Genomic DNA, 25,889 nt, shown 5'->3' on the forward strand with positions numbered 1-25,889 from the left:
ATGATATTTGCCATTAGGGTTCTGAGTAGTATTATGTTTAGGAAATGAGCTTTGTAGTGTGTGTGCGTGCCGATGGTAAGTATTGTATTAGAATGACACATCTTTGTGTAGCGTATTTTTGTAGGGATGTTGGAGCAGATCGTGTCTGTTGATTTCATAGCCGTGGATTCAGCTGGTAGAAAGCACGGTGAATATTTTTAACCAGTGCTGAAGCTGCTCCTCTAACATCAAGCTGTGTGTAGATGTAGGATTTGTTTCCTTGCAGCTACAATGGTCAGAAACTGTGGATTGGGGACCATGGGTGGGTTTTTTTTTTTTTTTGGAGCACAGGCAAATATTTGGGAAACAATCTTCACAGAAACTGACAAACAAAATCTCAGTTATACCATGTATAAATTTTAATCTCCAATCAGGATCAAAAACTGAGGAAATCTAATGGAACCATAGATCAGGCAAGGGTTTTATTTTGAAAATGATGGAATATACCATTTTCTATGCGAAATACATATCCAGTAGGGTCACTGACTGTTGGGTTTAGCTGGTGTTATGTGGTGATGACCAGAAGAAAGTGACACAGATTTCATCAAGCAGAGTATGTAGGTCCAGGATTCTCTACCCTTACGATGACTTGTTTGGAGCTGGTGGAATGGTGGGTTTGTGGTACCCTGCAGAGATGAAGGGAAGCAGGAGCCTGGAGGACCCAGGAGAGTGGACTTCCATGGCTGGAGTTGTGCGTGCTGGGGTGTGGGGGGCCGGGACCCCGAGTTGGCTCTGGCAGGCTGGGAGTGAGATCTGTACCACGGGAGGCCTCTCAGGATGGAGCTGCTGCGGGAAGAAAATTCAAGACAAGTTGCTTTTTCTTACATATTTTTGTTTTGAAATGAATTAAGCGGGAAATTTCTGGTGTACTTCATAGTTGGGTGGTTTGAGTAGTTCTTCAAAGAGGAACAAAGGCTGACAGGTGAGAGGGGTGTTTCGTTATTGGGTAGATATGTAATGTTGGGGTGTTTTGTTTGTTTAAACTGTGTTCTTTCCCTGACATGTCTTGTCTGCTGAAGATGTATTTCCGCTGTGGCTGCCTTCTTCACTGCCACAGTGTGTCGCTGTCCCCTTTACCCTTCTGCTGACAATGCTTGGGGAAATTGGATCCGCACAGAATTGTTTGCCTGCGCTTTATCAGACTCATGGCACTTGCTGTTGGTCATCGCTGGTATTGCCTGGTCTATTCTTAGTTCCCTGTCTCCTGCAGTGACCTCACCTTGCCCTTCAGGGCTCAAGGTTGCACACTCTCATCATGTTTATGTGACTTTTCCTCTGGGTACTTGTTCGTGGTTTTTTTTTTGTTTTTTTTTTTTTTGAGTGATCCCCTCCTGGGTGATTGCATGACTTTTGCTCAGACTCTTGGAATGTGAGTGTATCAAATAAAAGCTGTGCTACCCTGAAACAGCCCTATGCTAGGACAGACCCAAATGTCCTCAAATTTAAAAATGTGTCTAGTTCCAATCCCGGTTTGATTGTCACTGTGTTGCTGCAGTCATTGCCCTTGCTTATCCTTTCCCTACCTGCAAATTTGCAATTTATGTTTTTGCACGTGCTCGATACTGAGTGACCATTCTTCCTTTCTCCAGTGATGTTACTGGACCCTGCAGTACTGTAGCACTTTGCTTGTGAGGATATTTATTCTTATAGCGCTTGGAGTGATCTCACCTCCGTTTTTTAGGTGGAGAAACAGAAGCACAGAAAACTTAAGTGACTTGTCCCGGGTCTCCCAGCTTCCTTCCAGGCTGGTGTCTAGTACGATCAGTTGTCTCGTGTCTGGATCAACCCTGTGCTCTGTGTGCCTGTACGAGCTGTGCATCTGACTTTCTGCTCTGCAGCCCTGGAAATGCTTTCCTTGTCATCTCCCCACCCACTGTGAAAGTCTGATATTAAATCCTACATGTTGATCGAATCCTTTGGGCTAGCTGGCCCCCATAGTTGCTCCTCTGCTCTCGCAAAGCTGGCTGCTGCGGAGGTGCTCGCCTGCTCCCGGCGTGATTGCGCATCCAGAGTTCCTCTGGATGCTGACGGAGCACGTGGGGAAGCTGTGCAGTCTTCCTTGCACGACCCCCGTTGAGGGGAGCGTGAAGTGGGGCTGACTGTCGCTGCTGACAGCCACGGTGCATCGTGTGGGCTGCAGCAGCCGTGCTGTGTGTTAAGCCCGATTACGTAACCTGTAGATCACTTTCTCTCTTTCCCGATCAGCTGCTTTCCTCTGAATGCAGAAGAGGGAAGCTGCTACCCTCTCTGTGCGTGCTGCGTCACAGGAAAAGTGACTGAGAGAGAGGGGTGGTGGAAAGCGAGGGACAAAGGTTAAAAGATTGAAGCAATCTGGGAAGTGCCACTGCTTCATGGAGAACTGCGTGAGTGCAAGAGGCTCTTTGCAGCTTTCTCCTGCTGGGTTTGTGAGCTGCAGTATTGAAAAAGATAAAATAGCAGCAGCTGCACTAGAGGAGTCATAAGCAAGCCTGAAATCTGTTAATTCCTTCACTGAGACAGCATGGAGGATTCTGCAGAGCAGAGTCAGGAAATGAGATATCACATGCTGCAAAGGTAAGAATTACAGAAATTATTGTCATCTCATAGTAGCAGCTGTCTTGGACTGAGGCAGTTGGGCATGCTGTGCTGGAAATGCATACTGATATTTTTCCATGTTAATTTTATCCTCTGAAACCTCACCGGTGGCTGTGAGCTATCTGTGCATGCAGTCTGTAAGAAAGATGCTAGAATATATCTTAGCTGGGGAATCAGCATTAAAGTTTGAGATTCTGCACAACTTCTGACCTCTATAAACTGAAGGATAGATGAGCATTTTGAAAGTTCCTACATAACAAACCACTGCAGTTGTGACCTAGGGATTCATAGGGATGACTGTTACTAACTTAGCATTTATTCTGTTTTGTTTAGAGCTCGGTGTTCTTTCTTCCTTGCTGCTTAGCTTCCATTTCATCTTACCCTGCAAAAAGGAAAAATCTCTCATGTTTTGATAATAATGTGTGGCCTCTGGTTATTAGTAAATAAACTTATGGTCTTGGTATGCTTACTGTCACAAATTAAATGGAATCATACTTGCTTATAAACAAGTGTTTGTGCATTCTGGATGATGAATCTCTGGTTTTGTTGACATTTTATCTTTATTTTATCTTTGTGTGTAGTAATTTCAACTTGGCAGGATAGTTCATATTCATACATGCTCACAGATTCTGACCCCAAGATTTTTATCATTTTTCTATTTTTGTTGAGACTACTCCCGATAAACCTGCAGTGAATAAACCTGTCTCACTTGTTGGACTCTGCTCCTTCCTTGCCATGCCAGAGATTCTGACCCTCTTTAAATACACGAATTTAGTAGAAATTCAACCTTAACTGCACCTTTCCCCTTCTTGCCTGTTGGGTCCTGTCCTTGAATTCCTGGGCTGAGATTATCACAGCGCAGTTTGTGTGAACTCTTACTGATAGGGACAAGTTTTAAGTTCAGTGACGATGTCTATCTCTGGAGTGCAGCTCGCTGGAAGAAAAGAAAGCACGCAGGGGAAGAGCGTCCGCACGCTTAGCTTGTTCTTACGCCCATCACAGGATAGCAGCTAGCAGCTCTTCTTTCAGACAAGTTACTAGACTGGATGTACTTTGGTCTGACCTAGTGCAGCCATTTATATGTCCCAGAATATCACTGGGAGATAGGCATCTGGCTTTTTAGCATGCTTTAAAATCACCCTATTGATCTTGTTTTTCCTGTTACCTCCCACTCTTGGCTTCGTGGATTGCTTCAAAGTGTCTTTCACTGTGTTTAGTACAGGTTTTCACTTCCCAGTTAAGCTCAGCATTTGCAAGACTATAACTTGAAGTTATCCACAAGCCTGGCCATTTGTCATGGGAATATCTCACATGTGGGGGAGAAGGATTGGTGCGTTCATGCAGAATGCAGGATCTGAATTTCAAGTGCTGTCAATATGCTTTCTTGCTGCTCTGAAAACCCTCGCTAAGTCAGGGTTGTGCCGCAGCAAGGTGTCACGGCCAAAGTAGACGGTGTGCACAGAGGTGGAGAGGCAGGGAAGGATCTGCTCCATCCCGCGTGTGGTAGATAAACGTGTCTTTGGTCAGAGCTGGGCACCCATCTTGCCTTGCCTGAGAGATCGCCTTTCATTCTAGTACAGTTCTTGGTTGGTTATGCCAGGATTTGGCGTGTGCCTTTTTGACTAGGTCATGCCAGATGATACGGGTCGAGATCCTCTTTGTTAGCGTGTACCGCAAAGCACAGCGTAGTCTGTGTTAGTACCGTGATCGTTCCTAGGAAAGATGGGTAAGAGAAGAATCTGGATTTGAACCAGATATTAGCTGCGGTTTGTTCAGGGCTTCTTTCATCAGCAAATATTTTAGTCAAAATACTGGTCTGTGGTGTTACTGCGCTCCTGATGAAGAGCTAAGGAGGGTCTGCGTTCCACATGGGTGAATCTTCATAGGCCATAACGTATTTATGAGGGAATGTGAGGGGGAATCTGTGTGTTTCCTCTCGGGCTGTCACCGAGCACCTCTAACAGCAGCTCCTTTGAGCCTGGATGCCGCAGACCTCGCATGGGGCAGCGAACCCCGCAGGTACAGCTCTCGGGCTACCTGCCCTCGGTGGCTGTGTTTACAAGGAGACCTTTAGATGTTGTACATGACATGGCTTGTCCTTGGGTTGGTTTTCCCTTCGTGCCCTCCCCCAGCGATCCCAGTCGCTTTCTGCCGCATCCCATCCCATTTCCCAGCGGAGTTGCTCAATGCTGTCAGCACTTGGGCAGCTGATTAGGCCAGAGGTTCCTGCCGGCTTCCCCCGGCCGAAGGGCAGAGCCCGCGGGGCTCCTGGGGACAGACCCTGCGGGTATAGCTGCTCCAGCAGCACTCACCCCCTTGGCGGCAGTTGGGTCTTTCCAAAGCATGGAGTAGGTTTTTTAAATACCTTCCCCATACTCATCTCCCCTTCCTACAGATGGGTTCTGTAATCCTGCGTGGTAGCAGAGGTAAGGATTTCAGTGTGTTCGTGGGAAAGGAACCTGTTAAGCACACCAAATACAGTGACAAAAATGGGTAAACTGGAGTGACCCAAGAGGTAAAACTTTTGGGGGCTTTAAAACAAAAAGTATCTTGTTACTGCTACTGTCGTGCTGCACTTTGGTAGATGCGTGGTGCAAAGAGTAGGTCTTTTTTTTTTTTTTTTTTAATTGAGTTTCCTCTCACAATTTCAGCTTTGTAAATTTTAGCAAATCAAATCCTGTAGTGATTGCAAAAGCAATGAGTGATTTATCCATGTGTCACTTCTGAGGAAGCTGAAGCATAAGGAAGGGAAGCGACTGCCCCGTTCCCACAGAGGAAGATGGTAGCAGAGCACAGGGTTGATCTTGTCAGACACAAAATTGGCTTTCACCGCTTGTAGTAGAAGTAATGTGATTCATTTGTCCTCTAGCTCAGAACTTTTGAGGAAGGTATTTAAGACTGGATGGTGGAAAATTCTTGTAAAATGATAGCAGAGTCTCTCATTTACATTTGGAGACTTACTTGCTGTGGTTCCCAAATAGAATTTCTTTGTGTAGTAGCTTGGTTCACCAAAGCCAGAAAACGTTGTTGTTTCCCAACTTTCCTAGATGAATCAAAAGCAATGTGGTGGAGTATTGTTGTTCTGTGTTGGGAAGCAATATACAGCGAACGTGTTTTTACCTATTTATGTATTAGCATAACCAGAATTTCTCCAGATAACCTGGCTTTTGCAGAGAGATAACAGAAAGGTGTTTAAAAACCAAAGTCCTGCCTGTAAAAGCTGAGGACCAGACGCCACAGTGGTTTGGAGGCATGGAGTCATTCTGCTTGGGGAACACGGTCAAGGGGAACTTTACAAATTATTTACATATCCTTTTCTATTTGTGTACATCTGCACTGCCAAGTTGCTTTTTTCTGTCTCCCACAAATTTCCTTAGGCCCAGCATGTCTGGTTTACACCTTGTAAAGCAAGGCCGGGACAGGAAGAAAGTTGATGTGCAGCGGGATTTCACTGTGGCTTCTCCAGCAGAATTTGTTACTCGTTTTGGAGGGAATAAAGTTATTGAAAAGGTGAGTTACTTACCTTTTTGACTTTAGCACATTGCATTTTGTTCCCCTCTCTTGAGCTATGACTTCTCTATATAAGGCAGTATGTTGCAGATATCAAAATATTAATATTCCTGAACTTGAAAGTTGTGCTTCTGCCTGTAGTCATTGTGTTTCCATTTTATTTCATATGTGATAAATAAACATCCCATTGTTTTAGCTTAGTGTGACAGGAAAAAAAAAATTGAGTGAGCTAGACCACTTCTGCTTATACAGAAGGATTTATAGACAGATATAACAAAAGTAGACTGGAAAAACCCCTAAGAAATGTATTTAAAAATACATAATCATTTACTGGATGAGGTCTCTTCCTTTCAGGTATCAAATGTTTTAGCCACTCATTACACCTATTCTCATGTGTCCTTCTGCTCTTTAATCTAAATAAAGCACAATACATTAAAATCTTTAAGGTTGAGCAAGAGCTGATTTGTGAATTGACTGATGGGCCATTAAACATTCCTGCTGAAGTGAATGCTGGCTAATGAAACTGCACAGCCCCAAAACTGGGTGAAGAGTCTGCAGAGAAAAAACTGGTTTTCATTATCATTTAGTGTTTTGTGCTATTTAGACTCTGTCTTATCCCTGCTTCTAATGTACTCAGGTCCTGATAGCAAATAATGGCATTGCAGCAGTGAAGTGCATGAGATCCATCCGACGCTGGTCCTATGAGATGTTTCGGAATGAGCGGGCAATCAGATTTGTTGTGATGGTGACTCCTGAGGATCTGAAAGCAAATGCGGGTGAGTTGTAAAGAGTGTGAAGGTGCACAACCTTCTCCTTGCACAGACCTGTGTACCCACAAGGATACAAGAAGTTGAATGTATGTCCACTGCATCACGTACCATTCTCTCAAGTGACAGGTTTTTCTGGGAGGAGATTAAGTACTTCCAGTACTGTAGATTTAGGGAGTTTTAGACCAAGTACTGCTTACTAGATTTGCAATCTAAACGAGACCACCTTTGTGTTTGCAGAGTATATTAAAATGGCAGATCACTATGTCCCAGTTCCAGGAGGACCGAACAACAACAACTATGCAAATGTGGAACTCATTCTTGATATTGCTAAGCGAATTCCAGTGCAGGTGAGAAGTGTCAAAGGTAGTTTTCAAAACAGGAGGTAAGACTGAGCAATCTTCTCTCCTTAAACAACAACCTGTATCTGGAGAAAAAGACAAGTCAAAGAAATTGAAATTACAAACCTATACTAGCACCAAAAGGCAATGCATATTACAATGCAGTGGATTTCCCGGTAGGATTATCTGCAGGAGATAGAAGGTTCCCCTCACCCTTTCACTGCCCGACACTTAGTTCCTCTCCATCTTGCTTTGGCAGCTGCCTTTGGCTTATCTAGAAGATGCAAGACACTAGCCCTTTAAGCAAACCACGTAGTTCAGGAGACTGGTCTGGCTTATGAATGTTATGAGGCTGTTTTCAATGAGGAAAAGACAGACTTGAAGTATCTGCATGCTTTCTATTTCTGCTCACTTGCTTGTTTTACTAAAACAAAGAGTGAATGATGTTATGTTCTTCTGCAGGCAGTATGGGCTGGCTGGGGCCATGCATCTGAGAACCCTAAACTACCAGAACTTCTCCACAAAAATGGGATTGCTTTCATGGGTGAGGATATATGCTTCTGATCTAACGTCTAGTCCTTATTTTAAGGTGGTTGGTTTAAGTGAAATAGAGAATCCTGAGTCTAAAAGAGAGCCATGAGGTATGGTTTACAAGAGCGAGATTGAAGGTATGTTCTTTACAGTAGCGAGAGCACCAGAATACACTAACAGCGTAGCCTGTTTCCAGTCATCAAGGCTAATGAAACTAGAGAAGGTTTGGACATACGCTAGGAAATAGCTCTTGTATGGGAGAAGTGGCAAGTTCTCTAACATGTCTTTGAATATTGTGAGGTACAAAATGAGAAAAGATTCCTGTTAAAGTGGATTGTTTCAAAAGGTGGATGTCCTTGTTGTCATTTTCAGGAGGATGTTTAGAGTTCGGTTTCATGGAAAGAGTGGAGTTTTATGTGGACACTACATGAAGTTTGTAGTCTACTTAGTGAGTATAGTTAACCAAGTGTTGGAGATGCTTGATGCAGTAAGCCTCATCTCCTGAACCACATGGATCTGAATATCGGATAAGGTTTTGGACACGTGCTGTGTTTAAAGCTAAAGATGGGCTTGTGATAAAAGTCATGGTCTGAACATAGCCTGGGGATAGTTGTGTCACGTTCTGACCTCTAGCAGATCTTTTTATCTGTGATGTCTTGAGCCATAACCACAGAAATACTCCAGGCCTTTGAAGAGGAGTGGATTTAAAAGCTGTATTTTAATACCAGTTTAAATCTCTTACCAATCATACGCTACAGTCCCATGCAAGCCACGTTTCAAGTAAAATCAGGGCACTGAGTTATTATTCCAGTAGCATGTGATGTGCACACCTAATACCAGTTATTGCACCTGCCGTCCCTTTGAGAGCAGGCCCAGCTTGAGGACGCGTGGACAGAGTGATGCTTGTGAGCTGAGCGTGCCAGGACTCCTTTAACGGGATGGGAGTTTAATAAGCTATTGTGATGTGTCTGTGGTTGCACTGCTGAGGTTTCATTTGCCTTTTCCTCCTTCTTGGTCAAAAGTACTCTAGTCTGTTTGCTTTTAGTTTCCTGGCTGGTAAAGCTAATGCTCTCTGTTTTGGCTGAGAAATGTTGATTTATACCAGTTAAGATGTGGCATGCGGCAACCTTGCTAAGAGTGTTTATTTATCCCTCTTACATGGAACCTAAATTAGACCTCTGGACACTTCCCTAATGTCTGATATTTCTTGTGTCTCTCTCTCATCCATTGTTTTTGCTCTTTGCAGGTCCTCCAAGCCAAGCGATGTGGGCCTTGGGAGATAAGATTGCTTCTTCAATAGTGGCTCAGACTGCCGGGATTCCAACTCTTCCTTGGAGTGGCAGTGGTAAGAACAAATTTGTCCTCTGTTTATCGAGATCATTCTAACCTTTTTTTCCTCCACACGTCTAATCTTTAAGAAGTGTCTGTGTACAAAAAGGTGTTCAAAGAGATTTTCCATCTGTTTAGGGTTTTAAATTTGTATTATCTGAGGCTTAGACATAGTGACTTATGATATATATGGATATGTCAGGCAAAATTTACATGTTGTGTAACATGCTGTTGGTCTAACAGTACAGCTGTAGTATCTGGTATTTCTGCAGTCTTTAGTTTTCTAGCGTGTAGTTTTGGAGCACATAGCCAGTACTCTGCTTCCATGGAAGCTCTGTACAATTTCAAAAGACTGTAAATAACCTGTTTCTCAGAAGTGCACAAGGTGAATAAAAGGGGATGTAATTTTTTGGATGAAAAGATCTGTTCCCCAGAAAACAGAAATAACTGTTTACATTCTGCATTCTCTCTTCCGTAAATACTTCCGGACTAGCTCCTTGTGAAACTACAACTGCTGGTTGTTTCGCCAGTGTCCGATGTGAGTTCTCACTGAGCCTTGCAGCAGAGTTAACCAAGAAGATAATGCTTATATTTCAGGTCTTCGAGTGGACTGGCAGGAAAATGATCTTCAGAAGCGTATCTTGAATGTTCCTCAGGAACTGTATGAAAAAGGCTATGTGAAAGACGCAGATGATGGACTGCGGGTAGGTGGTTAGTATTTTGGAAGTATTTGAGGTCCTGCTGCATGCACGCCTGGAGAACGCTAGGGGTTTAATTTATTTTTTAACAGGAGTACAAACTACAACTAGACTGAAGACCTATGACCTCACACTTGGTTTCATCTTTTGTTAAGTTTTCATTTGAGGAAGATTTCCAGGATAAGAAATATTCCTGGCACAATACAGGGTTTGGGAATTTTCTCTTGTGAGAGGGTGGAGTGTATGATTTTTCCATGTTACCCTGCTTAATGATTTTCTGTATTTATACAAAAGCTTTTCTGTGAGTGTGTAAATTTAATATGAAACACTGACAAAAGATTTTGTGATGACTTCACGAGGGTAGAGTTCTCTGTAGTCGCAAAATCACCGTTGATTTTTCCAACTACAGGCACCCTCTCAAACTGGAATATTTGGTTTCTATTCCATTCATGTTTTGGTTGGTAAATAGTCAGACATGGAAGCTTGGACACAAATCAACAGAGAAATCACGATCTTTTCAACTTGATTCTGCTAACTTTTTGTACTTACCCATGTTTTTCTGCCCATCTGGATCAGGCTGCTGAGGAGGTTGGCTACCCTGTCATGATCAAGGCATCTGAAGGAGGAGGAGGAAAAGGAATCAGGAAGGTTAACAATGCAGATGACTTCCCCAACCTATTTAGACAGGTAACTTTTCCCATTGATTTGTGCTATCTTGTTCTAAATGTTTGGGTTGAGTGATTCTGAGACCACTGTATGGGAAATGTTAAAGAACTGAAAAAGACTGCATTATGTATCAGAGCCTGTTTAGCTGCTTTGCATCAAGAGTTCATGCTCTCTTTGCTCCGTATGTTGGCAAGATTTCAATAGATCTGCTTATCCAACACAGTTGTCAAATGCCCAAATGTTATAGGAGATGCTGAATAGATCCAAGTAATGGAGGGCATATGCAATGTAACTCTCAAATGTTGAGAGACGTGAGCCTTCCTGAGTTTATTGTAATTTAGGAAAGCTGAGAGGAATGGGAACAGCACTGTAATTGTAGACAGGCAAACACGGGGTATTTTCAGTCCAAGTGTCCCAGGGGAAATATTATGGCAGTTCCTTGCTTAAAAAGTGAACTTGGGATGATTGTGACTAAGATAAGGCATTCACAAAGACTGATCTGTTTATATGCTGTCTCTGCTATAGGTTCAAGCAGAAGTCCCAGGCTCTCCAATCTTTGTAATGAGACTAGCCAAACAGTCCCGGCACTTGGAGGTGCAGATCCTGGCAGACCAGTATGGCAATGCCATCTCTCTCTTTGGCCGGGATTGCTCCGTGCAGCGCAGGCACCAGAAGATCATCGAGGAAGCACCCGCTTCTATTGCGACTTCAGTGGTGTTTGAGCACATGGAACAGGTGAGAGTGGCTCTGCACGTTGTCTTTTTCTTGTGAGACTCCACAAACAGGCAGAACTTTTGGGTCTTTTTTACATCACCAAGAGTTTTGCATTGTTGAATCTTTTAAAGGAGCAATACAGGGTTGCGTAGGCTTAAACTGCTTAGCGTAGGCAACCACTCACATTTTGGAAACTGAGTCCGCCATGTGCTGACAGACAGCTGTAGAGCTCCCTTCAAAAATACATGCACCTCAAAAATAGGAGGTAATTGTGTTTTAAATACGTATTGTCATATTAAAAGCAAGCTGTGGGAGCTGTGTGAATTGTCTAATGCTGAGTATTATAAATATTTGCTTCAAACTCTGCCTTCTGTAAACTGTAAATGAAATAACCTGGAAATAAAAACTCCTGTGCCACGTGCTTTCCTTTGAGCAGTTCTTGGGCCTGTTACAAGCTTTTGGATCTTTCAGAATGTCAGCAAAAAAGTCTGAAGTGGGTGGGGTGGATGAACAGAGCACAGGTAACTGAGCGTGGGGCCTGGAAGTGAAATATGCTTTATTCTGGTGTCCTAGTGTGCGGTGAAGCTTGCCAAAATGGTGGGATACGTGAGCGCAGGCACTGTGGAATACCTGTACAGCCAGGATGGCAGTTTCTACTTTCTGGAGCTGAATCCCCGCCTGCAAGTGGAGCACCCCTGCACAGAGATGGTGGCCGATGTCAATCTGCCAGCAGCGCAGCTCCAGGTGAGTCAGTGCCCAGGCCCTGTGTTTCTGGAGGCTTTCTGAAGCACTCGAGCTGTGGTGAGTTGAGGAGGCCTGAGCATGAAAAACCTGTTCTGCTGAAGCTTTAGTAAAATAGGGGGGGCGGACTCTTGTCTGAGTCACGGCCAGGGTTCTGCGTTAAAACTGGATGGCATACTGACATAATGCAGATGAGTAGATCTTGGTACTGATAGAAGAGAGACTATAAAGAAAGTATTAGAGATGTCTGCTAAACATGGCCTGTATCCTCATGTGTGGATAGGCGATATGTGACTCCCCCACATTTCCTTCTCAACAAAAATACCCAATAACTGAAAGGCCCATTTTGGTACTTTCTCAGCTTGGGATTTCTCTACTGTGGCTGGAGCAAAGCTTCATTCAGTAGTCCAGAATATATATGCAACCCTTCAGTTACGACTGTTTCGCTAAGTTATAGCTCTACCACTTGGCTCTTCCTGATTTGGAAAGCAGAGAGGTGTGAAGGGAAGCAGCGGAGGAATAAAACATAGAGGCTCTAGGTGCTTTTCTACTTCCATTTTCTCAGCCCTCCCATTCTTACCCTCTTGCTTTATATCCAGTTTCTTTCTTCTCCCTGTCGTTTGCATTTTGAAGTTGATTGGTTAGATATTAGAGAAAAGAGTTAAAATGTAATGTCTTGCAGGCCACTTGGGAGCAGGATCGTCTTCGTTTTGTTGGGAGGCTATTGGGCTTTGGCCTGAGCCTTCTCTCAGCAGGTGATTCCAGTAGCTCTGTGTCTGTATTTGCCAGGCATTGAGAGTTTTGTAACTGCTCAGATACTTCCCCCTTTCTTGGGCACTGTTCTTCATATTGCTGATGCTAGATACAATTTCATAGAATGGCGCATTGATATTGTAACCAGTTTGGTCTTTTATCCGTTGGTGTCTGGCTAATGGACAGCTGAAATAAATGGGTTAAACTAAAGCTCAGCCTTTTTGAACTATAGCTGTAAAACAAAAATCCCAGCTAATGAACAGAACAAGTGGGACTTTACTCCATAAGGACACAGCCAGCAGCAAGTTCTGCAGGTTACTCTTTCCACAGTTCATAGTTGCAAAATTCCACAGTTTCCTACAACCGATTAGGGACCTTCTGTCTCACTGGGACCTTAGTATATTTTTAGCAGACCTAATGCGTGCCCATCCTCAGCTGACCTAGCACTGGCCAGCTTTCTCTGGAGCCTTTTAATCAGTCAATGGAAAATACTGGCTGAAGGGCTTGAGGTGGATATTACACTGAGTTCAGCTGACCTGAGAAACATGAGTGCTCCACGACATGCCAATGGAGAAGGCTCCCACCGAAAAATGGGCGTGCATCTTTGCTGTACTAGAACTGCAACTTACTTCATGGTTTATTATTATTCCTTAGATTGCCATGGGGATTCCCCTCCACAGGATCAAGGATATCCGAGTGATGTATGGTGTTTCTCCATGGGGAGATGGATCTATTGATTTTGAGAACTCAGCCCATGTCCCCTGTCCACGTGGCCATGTCATTGCTGCACGCATCACCAGTGAGAATCCTGATGAGGTTAGTGTTTTAAATTCTTTAGTTAGTGATCACTCTCCTGAGAACTGTTGGCTTTACACCTACGTTCAATCCCTGCTGCTGAACCTGAAAATTTTGGCAGCAAATTTAAAAGATTCTTCCCTTATCCCACTTAGGTGACAGTTCTGTAGACTCTGGTCAGACACAGCCTGAATTTCTTTGTGTATATATCATGTTGCAGCACAAAGAGTTGCTCTAGCCTTCAGAACTCCTGTTACTTCCCTAATTCTGGATTATTTACTTTTTCTTTAGGATGTATAGCAATGTCTGTCTGTCTTTACAGGGATTTAAGCCCAGTTCTGGTACAGTTCAGGAACTGAATTTCCGCAGCAATAAGAATGTCTGGGGCTATTTCAGTGTTGCTGCTGCAGGAGGGCTTCATGAATTTGCCGACTCTCAGTTTGGTCACTGCTTCTCTTGGGGAGAAAATCGTGAAGAAGCCATCTCGTAAGTAGTCAGAAAAGTGATAGAACCTTGGAAATTGCTTGGTTTTGTCCTCTTTGGTCCAAAGTGCCACGGATAAAATGTGACTCCTTACTTCTAGGAGTTTTAAGAGAAGTTTCCCTCTTTTTTTTTTTTTTTTTTATCTTGTTTTTCCACATCATGATCAGGTTTCTCATCCTGTCTTGCTCTGCAATTCCACTGCATTGCACCTACATTTCTACATTTTTTTCTTACTTTATTTTTTTTTTTCTTTCCGTTTCATTCCCACCTTGTACACCTGCTCCTGGGGTACCATATAGCTGCCATTGTGTCGAAGTCCCTCTTTGAAAGCATTCAGGTGGAAGGCTTCTGTCAGGAAAAACATCGATTATTATGCCAATGCCTTACAATGGTTTATAAACCATTGAGTTGTCCTTATGTGGTGTGAAACGTTAAAGCATCCAGTCATAGGGCAGGAGTGTCTGACCGCTCATCCATGCCTTTTTTTGCCCAGAGCTATCTGGAGTTACCAGCTTGCACGTTACTGTTAGTATGGGATAGATAATAGGTTTTTTTTTTTCTCTTTCAGAAACATGGTGGTGGCTTTGAAGGAGCTGTCCATCCGAGGGGATTTCCGAACCACTGTTGAGTACTTGATTAAACTGTTGGAAACGGAGAGCTTCCAGCAGAACCGCATTGACACTGGCTGGTTGGATCGTCTTATTGCTGAGAAAGTGCAGGTGCAGCTGCTTTCTTTACAGGACTACAAACTGGAGTGAGAAGGGGAAGGGCGGCCAAGCTTGGTGCATGTTGGTTGCAAGGGGGCAAGGATTTAGGAGTGGTTAATTTCCACTTACCACTTCATGAATAAACATTTTCACTGGCCTTAATTCTTGTTTATATCAAAATCCCAGCTCATCCCTGTCAGGGAGAGATGGTCTTAAAGTTGGCCAGAAAAGCATCTTAGTGTACGTGCGAATTAAGGCAGTTTGGGACAGGTGATAGTGGGAGTGTAGGTAGAGCCTCAAGATTTGATCCAGGAAGAAAAAAAAAGTGGTCTTCTTTTAAGGAGTTAGAGGTAATCGCTTCTATATAGCGTTTGCATAGATACTGCTCCAGCTTAACGTTAAATAGAGGGTGGCCCTGAACCAAAAATAGAGCTGAGACTGTTGATTCTTCAAGTGGGCGTCTAGAATGGACTAAAGCTGAAGGAGATGTAACTGTGTTTATGTACCCTTTCTAGGCTGAAAGGCCCGATACTATGCTGGGAGTGGTGTGTGGAGCTCTGCATGTGGCTGATGTGAGCTTGCGAAACAGCGTCTCAAATTTCCTGCACTCTCTAGAAAGGTATAATTGCAAGCTGGTCGGTGGATAGCTGATAAGCAGATAGTAGTTAGTTTTGATTTACAAGTTTTGTTCAGGTACAGTCCAGTCCAGAAATGCAGAGTTTGTTATCTCCTGACTGTTCTCTGGCCCTAGGAAGCTGTTTATCTACTGGCCTAAGAAAACTGGCAGATACCTATGCATCTCCCCAAAATGTCCCCTGCTGTTTGCATAGATTGGTTTGGTTTCTGGCAGTTTTGGCAGAAGCTCCAAGAAATGGCTCAGAAATGTAAAGTTCTTTCCCTGTGCACTGCTGGGCAGCTAGGGAGTCTTGTATCACCGGATATTGTCTTCCTCCTGTTTTGAGGATTTAGTTTTCCAGATTTGGCATAATTTTCCAGATTGAATGTTTCCTACTACTTAGAAAACTCTCTCTGCTCCTGCTGGCCTTAAAGTAGAGCAGGCACTGTAGGGAAACTAGTCATAACACTCTGTCAGGCTAAACCTGGTGTGATCCAGGCAGGTCCGTTCTTCCCCTCCGTGTCCTGTTGATGAGTCCGTACATAAACAGAGAGCTGCAGGGGAAAAAGCTACTTTATCCCTATGTTAAATCACGCTGCGCGTTCTGTAATTCAGGCCGTGGTGTTCCTTTTGCAGACTCTAAGGCAAAAGCAGGTGAATGGAAAGCAGAGCAAAGCTGGTCTGTGTGGCTGGAGAGAGATGGGATGGCTTTGTCAAACTGCTGTGTCTCTCCTAAGAAGAGACGGTTTAAAAGCCTACTCCTGTGTCTCTGGTAGTGTTTTCCAAATTCTTGCATACAACTTTGTACCTGCTTGGGCCTCTGATAGCCATTTGGTGGCTTCTGGAAGACCAGTTTTGTTTTGTGCTTCTCTTTCAAGGGGCCAAGTCCTGCCTGCTCATACTCTGCTAAACACCGTGGATGTGGAACTCATCTATGAAGGGCGGAAGTATGTGCTGAAGGTACAATGCACAGCGTGTAAACCCATTCTTTTGCCGCTTTTAGTTGGAAATGTCTGTGTACTGCTCTGGCTTAATCTTTATAATATGTGTAACTATTGGCATTAAATCTGTGCAGGGTTTATTTTCTCTGCTTTACTGGGGTTAAGAAATCAGTACAATCTCCCTGATGATAATACCCCATCACATCTTTCCATTGCAATATCTGTGTATCTCTGTAAACATTTTAACCTTTCAGGGTCAAGAAATGCTCTGCATAGGGTGAAGAATACTTTGTTACAGGCAAAGACTACTGCCTGTTGGTTGACCAAAACTTTCAATTGATGTTTCTGAATATGTAGATCTACTCTGTTGGGTGTACCAGCCCAGTTTCATCAGCATGACAGAATTTGTAGCAATTTCTTCCTTTAGTGTTGCTTTTTCTTTGCTGTGTGCAAAAACCAATGTTAAAAATACTGTTTAAAGGTTGCGAAACCAAGCATATGAAAGTTAGGAAATCTTAGACTTAAGATAGCCTGTGCAATCTTAATTATCTTCCTCGGGCAAACTTACTGTGGTAAAGTTTTTTTTAACGACATGACCATATGCTGTTTTTTCAGCTATAAGTATTCTGCATCCCTGCACCTCTGTGATTTTTATCTTGGCACCCTTTTGATGAGATAGAGGGGCACTGAACAGCGGCTAAAGTATGCTTTAAGTGATTTACCCAGCTTCAAATAGGAACTTTGTGGTAGAGAGTGTGATAGGATCCCTTTTTCCAGGGAGAGCTTGTGAGACAATCTTTTTTTTTTTTTCCCCCCTCCAAATTATCTCATTTATTATGCAGTTTTAGTACACAACTGTGACTTGTGTGTAGATCAGGGTGAAGAAGTGGTATATGATTTCGTAATCAAACCTGTACAACTAATGCATAAGTGTGAGGGGATTAAATCAAGATTCATGGACAGTATTAGTTCTGGCATCTCTTGACTGCTAAATGCTTGGCTTTGTGATCCCAAATTTTTTTACACTTTTTTTTTTTTCCATCTAATGTGAGAACAAATGGCTCAGTTCCCCTTATTTAATTCCACTGTCGCAGTGCTTGGCAAACTGTGTATGTTGTGGCAACCAAGGCACTCTCCATGCTGTGTTTGTTTCATGTGATACGTACCATTCCTGTGGATCCACAGGTGACCCGACAGTCTCCCAATTCCTATGTGGTCATCATGAACAGCTCGTGTGTGGAAGTTGACGTGCACCGGCTGAGTGATGGAGGACTGCTCCTATCTTACGACGGTAGCAGCTATACTACCTACATGAAAGAAGAAGTGGACAGGTAGTAACCTGTAAAGATTACTGTTTACATACAAGCCAAAATTAGGTGGACTTGTAACTTTATGCTTCCCAAAGATCAGCTGGGAATGGAATTCTCTCCTAGGAAGAGGTTACTAGATGTATTATGGAGGAGTTTAAAGGGAGAAGTTGCTTTCACCTGGAGAACAGATCCTGGCTACTGTTAGAAGAAAGATCAGAATGTGTACCGATGTGGAATCCATGTTTTCCTGCTGGTTATTTAAAAGTGCCCTTTTGGATTATTAAAAAAAACCCCCACCAACAAAAACCAACCAAACAAAAAAACCCAACCAAAAAAAACCCCAAAAACTCCAGAACATGAAAATTTTTTAAATCCTTGAAACTCTACAGCTGCCTTAGAGGTGGATACAAGACTTACTATTTCAATGCATTCCCTCAGAATTCCCTGCAGGGATCATAGCTGTAAGGTCAATAAATCTCCAGCTTCTGGAATGTGAACCGCTGCCCCCTCTGCTGGTTTCTTTTCTGTGACAAACGTAACGAATCGGGTCAGGAGTACAAAGAGCGTTTGGGTAACTTTCTGGGTTGGAAAACGCTATAAAATCTCAACCTCTCGGTCTGCTACATGGCGCATCCTGCTCTTTTCAGCTTTGTTCTGTATACAAGAGGATTTGCATGAGGTGGGCAGTTTGAATGTACTGTGTGTTATGTATGGCAAGTGTAATCCCCACTAACATCAGTTTTTGGTTTTGAACTTCATTGGTTCTGGTTCTGACACTAGTGATATGTGTTGGTAGCAGAGAAGCGCAAAAGTAACATAGATACAACCTGGCTAAGGGCTATTCTAGCTGGTTTCTGATCCCTGGCTTCCATATTCCTGTTTTGATGTGATTAATCTGAACTTTCACATGCAGGACTGTACCGTGTAGCCCAGAAGAGCTGGTTGAGGTGTTTTTTAATTTTGTTTTGAAGTAGAATAGGGAAAGAGAGCACAGATTTTCCCCTTCCCATGCTTTTCACAAGAAATTCTGTTGCAGTGATTTGTCCCGTTCTTTCCTAGGTATCGCATTACTATAGGTAACAAGACCTGTGTGTTTGAAAAGGAAAACGATCCCTCCATTCTGCGCTCCCCTTCGGCTGGGAAGCTCATCCAGTATGTGGTGGAGGATGGGGGACACGTGTTTGCAGGCCAGTGCTTTGCAGAAATAGAGGTAAAAGAGTCACAAAGAACTGACTTGGCTGCAGATGCTGAATCTGCCCAGGCAAAAGCTGGAGGGGGGTGGAAATTTGAATGCTTTGGAACTGGGAATTGAACGTGAGGGATAATTCACAGTATTTCCTTTCCAGGTGTTGTCTGTATTTTAACCTGGAGTAATGCAGGAATCAGCAGTGAGAGTGTTGGGGTTATTAAATTACTTAACAGCTGAAATTTGGGTGTTCATGACTGTATACCAACTGATAAACAAAATTTCTCAGCCGTGAGACCACGGTTATCATCTTGCTGGGATACCAAGGGAGAGTGGAATCCATGGTTACTGTGTTTTCAAGCAGTGGTGAAGAAGGCCGCCTACTTGTACACCACTACTTAGTAACTAGCACAGGCTCATAAGGAGAGTTATATGCCGTGGTTAAGTAACAAATTAAGACTTCTCTTTACCTGATAATTTGTCAGGTTGATTGAATGAGTTAGTAAGTGTCACTGCTCCCTTCTCCCTTGGAAGTTGCTTAACTCTTAGAGAAGAGGAGGAACAACAATTTCTGCATTACTGTGAGGAAAGCACGAGAGGTTGTGTAGGAGTGCATGGCTCAAAACAGGTTTGAGGGAGAGGAGGGTGTGTGTTGCAGAGGGGCAATTAAATCACTTGGGGAGAATGTGTGGGAGAAAAATATCAAGCCAGAGATCCAGGTATTTTATGTAAGTGCTTTTACGCTGCAACAGAGCCATGGCTAAGAAAGAACCACCTACTCCATTCCTGTGTTCCCAGCTGTGGTGTATAGTACGGCAGTGGTAAAACTCGACTGTCTCCCCCCCCCATACCCAACCCTTCTGCTCCAAAGGCAAGAGCCTCCATGGTTGATCTAAGGAGGCATCTCTGTGAAGAGTGATCTGAGACCTGTGACCTCTAGAAAGTAATCCTAGTTCCTTCCGCTGAAAGCGAATGTATTGCTGTAGCTTTTGAGAGTGGCTCTCCCAGTTCTAGCCTTTGGAGTGCAGCAGCTGCAGCAGTGAATTGTATCTGCTTTGTTCATTGTGTTGAATGTGGGACCTTCTTGAGTACCTGTTGGTCCAAGCAGTGTGGAACAGGTGACGTTCCTGAGGGTGGCTTCCTGCCGCGCTAATTTGTGGCCAATTATTTTGTTGTACCATTCACTTCAGTGTGAAGATGTGTGTGCTTTTATGCCTTTGAGCCTGAATGCAAAACGTGCTCGTGCAGGTTAGTCTGTGATAGGACATTGGCTGCTGGCTCACAAAACTAGAACCATTTGAAGAACATGGAAGCTGAGTGTGTAACCTGTTTTCCTTGCTACAGGTAATGAAAATGGTGATGACGCTAACAGCAGGAGAATCAGGCTGCATCCATTATGTCAAACGCCCAGGGGCAGTCTTGGATCCAGGCTGTGTGATTGCCAAGCTCCAGCTGGATGATCCCAGCAGGGTTCAGCAGGTGAGGAGTTGCAGGAGGTGCAGATGTTTGTTAGGTTTTTAGTAGGGGAGCAATGTTGAGAGTGGTATGAGATGGTCCAGTGTACTGAACCAATACCAGATTTGTGCATTGTGCTGGAATTGTCACTTTACCATTTGTTTGTCTGCGAGCGGGACTAGGACTCAGATTATTGTCTCTTTCTCTGATTCAGGCTAAGCTTATGTATCATTCTTGTTCTCTTCTTACCTCAGTACTACCATGGGTACATGGCTGTCTAGGATATTGGAGATTGGCCAGGTGTTTCTATCTGCTTTATTCCTATGCAAGTTTATTTAACTTCTTTTTATCAGTTAAATAAAAAATTCTTCTTTAAGTGACCCTCTTTGGGAAGACAGGAGTTGGGATATCAACTCCAAGAGTGTCAGGCCCTGTGAAAGCAATTGTAGCAAATCTGGAAATAAAAAAAAACCCCAACAACCTGGGACATGGATGTTTTTAAAGGTGAAAGGCAAAGAGATATATTCATTTATGGATGGTAGCCTGGGATGTAGCTGCTGGTGGTGGAAGAGAATCTGTTGTTCCTTTAGCAATAGCAAAGGGTTGTTATGTAGGGGGTGGAAAGTGATTGTCAGCACCGAACTTTTGGCTTTTCCTGTGCTTTTCTTTGAGATTTTTGGTCCTCCTGGATCTCAACAATGAGATCAACTGTAATGTATCTGGGAGAGAGGCTGGGAGCTTATTTTGTGGGTGTACACAACATAGAACTGTTGGAGATCCAGCTTATAACTTTTCTGTCTTTCAGCCAAGTGCATTTTCCACTCTGGGAATTCTTCCAAGTTAAATCTGAGCCTCCAGTTGAGAGTAACTGGGTGTTACCACCACGGCTGATGATTAGGGTTAGTGACACCGTGCTGTTCATTGTTTCCAGGCTGAACTGCACACGGGTGCCTTGCCACAGATCCAGAGCACAGCACTTCGAGGCGAGAAACTCCATCGCATCTTCCATTATGTCCTGGATAACCTGGTCAACGTGATGAACGGCTACTGCCTGCCAGAGCCCTACTTCAGCAGCAAGGTACTGCTTGCTTCTTGTTTCAGAGCAAGAGCACAGATGTTTTTTTCAGTTCAAAGTAAGGCTGGCCAAGTTACATGTTGCAGCCAGAGGACCAAGAGTCAGGGCGGTATTACCCTGATAGTGCTAGCTCGATTCAGTTTTCTTTCTTAAACTTCCTTATAGTCAGTCTCACCAGAGACTAAGCTTGGAGAGTCCCATCTGTGGCACCCAAAACAAAGACAAGGAGCTGAGCTCAATCTTTACTGCTTGCGCCTGCAGCCTTGTATGTGGAAGCTGCTTGCATAGCTAGCTGTTGTAGAAGTCCTAGAGGGAGGAGGAAAAGTGGATGAATCCAAGTCAGCTGTTGGTGTAAGGTAGCACAGCAGCTTTGTCATCTACCCCTGTTCTCTCTTTTAGTCGCTGGACTAGCAGTGTGATAAAACAGTATTGAAGACCTCAATGAAAGCCTTTCCTTTCCTTTTCTCCCTTCTTGCTGCTTATTCTTTTCTTCACACTTGTCTTTACGCTGACTTGTCTCTCTCTAGGTGAAAGGCTGGGTTGAGCGACTGATGAAGACACTGAGAGATCCATCTTTGCCTCTGCTGGAACTTCAGGACATCATGACCAGTGTTTCTGGACGCGTCCCACCCAATGTAGAGAAGTCCATCAAGAAGGAGATGGCCCAATATGCCAGCAATATCACATCAGTCCTTTGCCAGTTTCCCAGCCAACAGGTGATCAACCACACTTACATAGAGGAAGAAAAATTGGTTTCTGTTGGGGTGGAGAGAGAGAGTTCTTTTAAATTATCTGGACACTAGTTGGACCTAAAAGGTGCGTTCGAATGTGGGATCTTCATGATGAAAGATACTTAACTGTATCATTTGAGCTTAAAGGCTTGTCTCCTTTACCGGTGCTGAAGGGTATGCATCCCCTGATCAGTATAGCTTTAAACAGGCAGTTTGGAAGCAGTTTAATCATATCAGTGGCTGTGTGGACTTTTATTTACTGACTTTTTTGCCTGGTACATATGCTGCAGTGCGACTTGTAGTGTCAACGTAACCTTAAAAAAGAGTGATTGCAACTAAGGGAGGCCCGATCAGGTAGTGAGGTGTTGGAAGATGATTTCCCCAGTATACGATATTGTGCATTGATTTTTTTGTATCGTTGTGAGGTCATTAACTTCCTTAGCAGCTTAGGGCCTTTGCTGGAGTCTGCTGGAGCTCTGGTCTGGCCTGTCTGGAAGTTCTCAGCTTCTCTGCTGGTTGTTCAGCCAGGTCATCCCATCCAGGACTGGGACTCATGTGGTTGCTCTCTTTCAGATTGCCAATATCTTGGATAGCCATGCAGCCACTCTGAACCGCAAATCGGAGCGTGAGGTCTTTTTCATGAACACTCAGAGCATTGTGCAGCTTGTACAGAGGTGAGCCGTTTTCAGGGGTGCCAGTCTCAGTGCCAGCAGGGCCGTGCCAGTCTCAGTGCTCAGTTTGACTTGTTTGCTTCTGCAGGTACCGAAGTGGTATTCGGGGTCACATGAAAGCAGTGGTGATGGATCTGCTCCGTCAGTATCTGAAGGTGGAGACTCAGTTTCAGCATGGTGAGTCTCTAAACACATCAAGGATTTGATTTCTGAGAGGACCATGTTTGGTCCCAGAAAGTCCACGTGGACTTGCTTCAAGGAAGATTACCCTAACTTTATGGTGAGGTTAAGCTACACAGGTTTTCTTTTAAAGGTGTACCAGTCAGTTCCTGGGTTTTGTAGAGGAGATTATGTCCAGTTTGAGTTTTCGTGGTAAGAGTGCTCATAGTGCTTATGACAAGCAAATGACAAACTCCGCCCCAAAACTGTCTGTTCTGCTGGTTTCTGCTGTTGGTACATCCATCATCTTTTACATCCCATGTCATCTTAACCACAGTTTACATGTAATAATGTGACTATGGTCTCTTTTTGGTGTAGGAATGCTCCTTTTCCCTGTAAATCTTCAAAAGAATAGCTCCTATATGAGTTTGTGATCCTCTAAGTGAGGACTTTTGTATGACCTGGAGTAAAGACAGATTCACTGAATTATGAGTTTTTGTGTTGCCATTTGTAATCTGTTATTGAGCTCGCTAAGGCTCAGCCAGTTTGTGTGGTCTCTGCCTGTTTCCGATCAGAGATGAAGCACTTCTCTGCATTCCCTTCCTCTGCCTCTGTCAGTGGCCCACCGCTGGGGGGTTCCCCCACTTGGCTGTTCCACATGTAGAAGCTTCATATTAGAAGCTTGATTTTTCTTTCCTGATTTCTGAGCATCTGCAGAAAAAATACAATCAGAAAAACTGTTTAAATTCACCACGCTATTTAGTTCTATCTTGCCTGTTCATTAAATACTATAGTAAGTTATTTGGACCTGCTGTAAAATACCAGGAAGCTTTTTGCTGTTCGTAAGAACAAACCTCAGCCTGAAACTGAGAATTGTAATAAATGCATTGCACTGCTGTATCCAGGCACAAGATGGCAATGAAGCACTAGCTAATTGTGAGGCTTTAGCTCTTACAGGTAGTTCAGATTCAGCTCTACTTTTCTTTTGTCCTGCTCCAATTCCTGCACCAACCTAATGGTACTGCAGATTAATTTCCACTTCAGTTTGCTGGTAGTAGAGGATGGTGCAAGTCTTTTTGCTATTGTTTTGGTTGTCATTTGAATGACAGACTGACCTCACCATTCCTCTCTTTGTATTGCTCACAAAGCAGGTATTTGGTATGGGAACTGTTTTAATAAGAGTAGGATGTTTAATTTAAAGTTTGCAGTTGGGGGTGGTGGTGAGAGGAATGCTTCCTTCCCAGAATTGATTGTGTGGACCTTGCAAAGTAGATTCTCAAAACATATATGTAGAATAGTAACTTGTATTCCTTGACACAGAGATGTGGACCGGGAAAAAAAACGTGCATTTCTGATTGCAGGTCACTATGACAAGTGTGTCTTTACCCTTCGGGAAGAGAATAAAAGTGATATGAATGCTGTATTGAACTACATCTTCTCACATGCTCAGGTCACCAAGAAGAACCTGCTTGTTACAATGCTCATTGTAAGTTGTCTATTGTTGCTCTAGAAATTTGCTGCTTCTTGTAGTTGTATGTTTGATGCTTTGAAAGGTACTGAATTGACTGCTCTCATCTGTAAAGACGCAAGCCTTCTAGCTACAGGAGCAGTGGCAGCAGTGTGGAGTTTCTTCATGTTCTTAGGGCAAGCCAGCCATGCGTTAGAGGAGACCCAGAACATGCTGTTCAGCTCAGTGTCTGTGCACCTTCTGGTTCATGACTGCCCTGCATTGATTGCCTATCAGAGTGCAGCGCAGGCTAATTATGCAAGTGATTTGTGAGCATCTGTGGGGAGATAAGAATGCAGACTTAACAGTTACCTTGGGAGGATGTTAGAGGCTAACTTTCAGGCACTGGGCTGTGTCTTCATACTTGGTTTGGTTTGCTTCATCTTTGGGGGTCTCGGAGAGGTCCTATCTTTATATGGCTCGTGGTACTCAAATTGGAGTGGCTTGGAAAGCAAAGCAATATGCCAGCGGCACAAAAAGCAGATAATTTGTTGTGGTAATAATTCTGTAATAGTAACTTTTTTATGGTCCTTCATTACTAACAAGGGTGACTTCCTGGTAGTGAATGGCATTAGCCAGCCCATATGGAAGCTCTTGAGGGGTTTCACATGCTATTCCTTGACGAGCCATAGTTTGGTCATATAGGTTTGGCAGTGGCTGTCTGGCTTCTTCCTGGTTATAGTTTCAGAAAGTCTTATCTCAGGTCTGCAGTGGTGCTTTCAGACCGGCTGTACTCTGGGCTGCATGATGGAATCTGACTGGGACTCGATATCTCAGCACAAACTGGTCACTCCAGATCAGGCCTCTGACCCTTGGGATGCTGTGCTGCGGTCCGGGGGCTTGCAAAGGGATGGGGAGTCTCCTGGCGTTGGAATTCCTCTTGGACAGACATAGATTCCACACTAGAAACACAAATGAATCCTCATGCCGGGACCTGCAATCACCTTCTCGTGTTCTTCTGGCTTGTTACTCCGTGAAAAATCTTAGTTCTCGTTAACTTCAGTCCCACTGTAATGGGTAAAACTCCTAGTAAATTACATTCCCAGGAAAAATAATTTAAAAACAACCATTGAATCTTGTCTCTTTTTTCCTGTTTCCTAAAAAGCCCCAAAAAATCCTTGTCCCACATAATGCTTTGAAGCAGAATGAATGCCTGCCTTCCTCAAGGCAAGGATGAATTTAGCTATGACATGGTTTACAACAGACTAGAGTTAGGTATCCTGCTTTTTAAGAGGCTAATTACAATACTATATCTGTCTCTTTCCCCAAACCTTTTTTTTTTTTTTAAACAAACATAAAGTGGTCTGTTACTGCCAAAAATATGTTAAAGTAGCCATCCACAAAATAACTCTCAAAAGCAGGAAGAGTCATAATTGTCCTAGGCTGAGGCTGGGTTTCTTAAATTCTAATTTGTAAGGTATAAGGACCCTGGCATTCTTTCTTTCTGGCTCTCCTTTTTTCCCTTTTCTTTTTTTTTTTTTTTCTTCTTTCCCTTTTTGGTGTGTGGTGTGATTGTAAGTAACGCTTGCCTTAAGAATCTCATTATTTGAACACGGAGCCATATTTCCTCTGAGAATTCTGGAGTAGCTT

The 25,889-nt window shown here is 43.5% G+C and overlaps 1 protein-coding gene across 9 annotated transcripts in view; it reads left to right on the forward strand.

The window, feature by feature from the left end:
• Positions 1–25,889, forward strand: part of ACACA (acetyl-CoA carboxylase alpha) — a 146,114-nt gene that overhangs the window by 27,534 nt on the left and 92,691 nt on the right. For 7 of the 9 annotated variants that reach the window (XM_075771715.1, XM_075771716.1, XM_075771720.1 and 4 more), the window contains 22 exons: positions 5,991–6,123; positions 6,761–6,899; positions 7,131–7,240; positions 7,694–7,775; positions 9,009–9,107; positions 9,689–9,795; positions 10,366–10,476; positions 10,981–11,190; positions 11,743–11,913; positions 13,318–13,479; positions 13,781–13,944; positions 14,510–14,660; positions 15,164–15,267; positions 16,143–16,224; positions 17,391–17,536; positions 18,575–18,725; positions 20,046–20,180; positions 21,088–21,234; positions 21,759–21,947; positions 22,536–22,636; positions 22,722–22,810; positions 24,154–24,278. In XM_075771715.1, coding sequence (XP_075627830.1) covers positions 5,991–6,123; positions 6,761–6,899; positions 7,131–7,240; positions 7,694–7,775; positions 9,009–9,107; positions 9,689–9,795; positions 10,366–10,476; positions 10,981–11,190; positions 11,743–11,913; positions 13,318–13,479; positions 13,781–13,944; positions 14,510–14,660; positions 15,164–15,267; positions 16,143–16,224; positions 17,391–17,536; positions 18,575–18,725; positions 20,046–20,180; positions 21,088–21,234; positions 21,759–21,947; positions 22,536–22,636; positions 22,722–22,810; positions 24,154–24,278 — 2,908 coding nt within the window. Of the gene's footprint in view, positions 1–2,242; positions 2,593–5,990; positions 6,124–6,760; positions 6,900–7,130; positions 7,241–7,693; positions 7,776–9,008; positions 9,108–9,688; positions 9,796–10,365; positions 10,477–10,980; positions 11,191–11,742; positions 11,914–13,317; positions 13,480–13,780; positions 13,945–14,509; positions 14,661–15,163; positions 15,268–16,142; positions 16,225–17,390; positions 17,537–18,574; positions 18,726–20,045; positions 20,181–21,087; positions 21,235–21,758; positions 21,948–22,535; positions 22,637–22,721; positions 22,811–24,153; positions 24,279–25,889 lie in introns of those variants that run through there. The other 2 variants (XM_075771721.1, XM_075771722.1) reach the window with 1 other exon arrangement.

Source organism: Balearica regulorum, chromosome 19, assembly GCF_011004875.1.
Source record: "Balearica regulorum gibbericeps isolate bBalReg1 chromosome 19, bBalReg1.pri, whole genome shotgun sequence".
Taxonomy (NCBI): Eukaryota; Metazoa; Chordata; class Aves; order Gruiformes; family Gruidae; genus Balearica; species Balearica regulorum.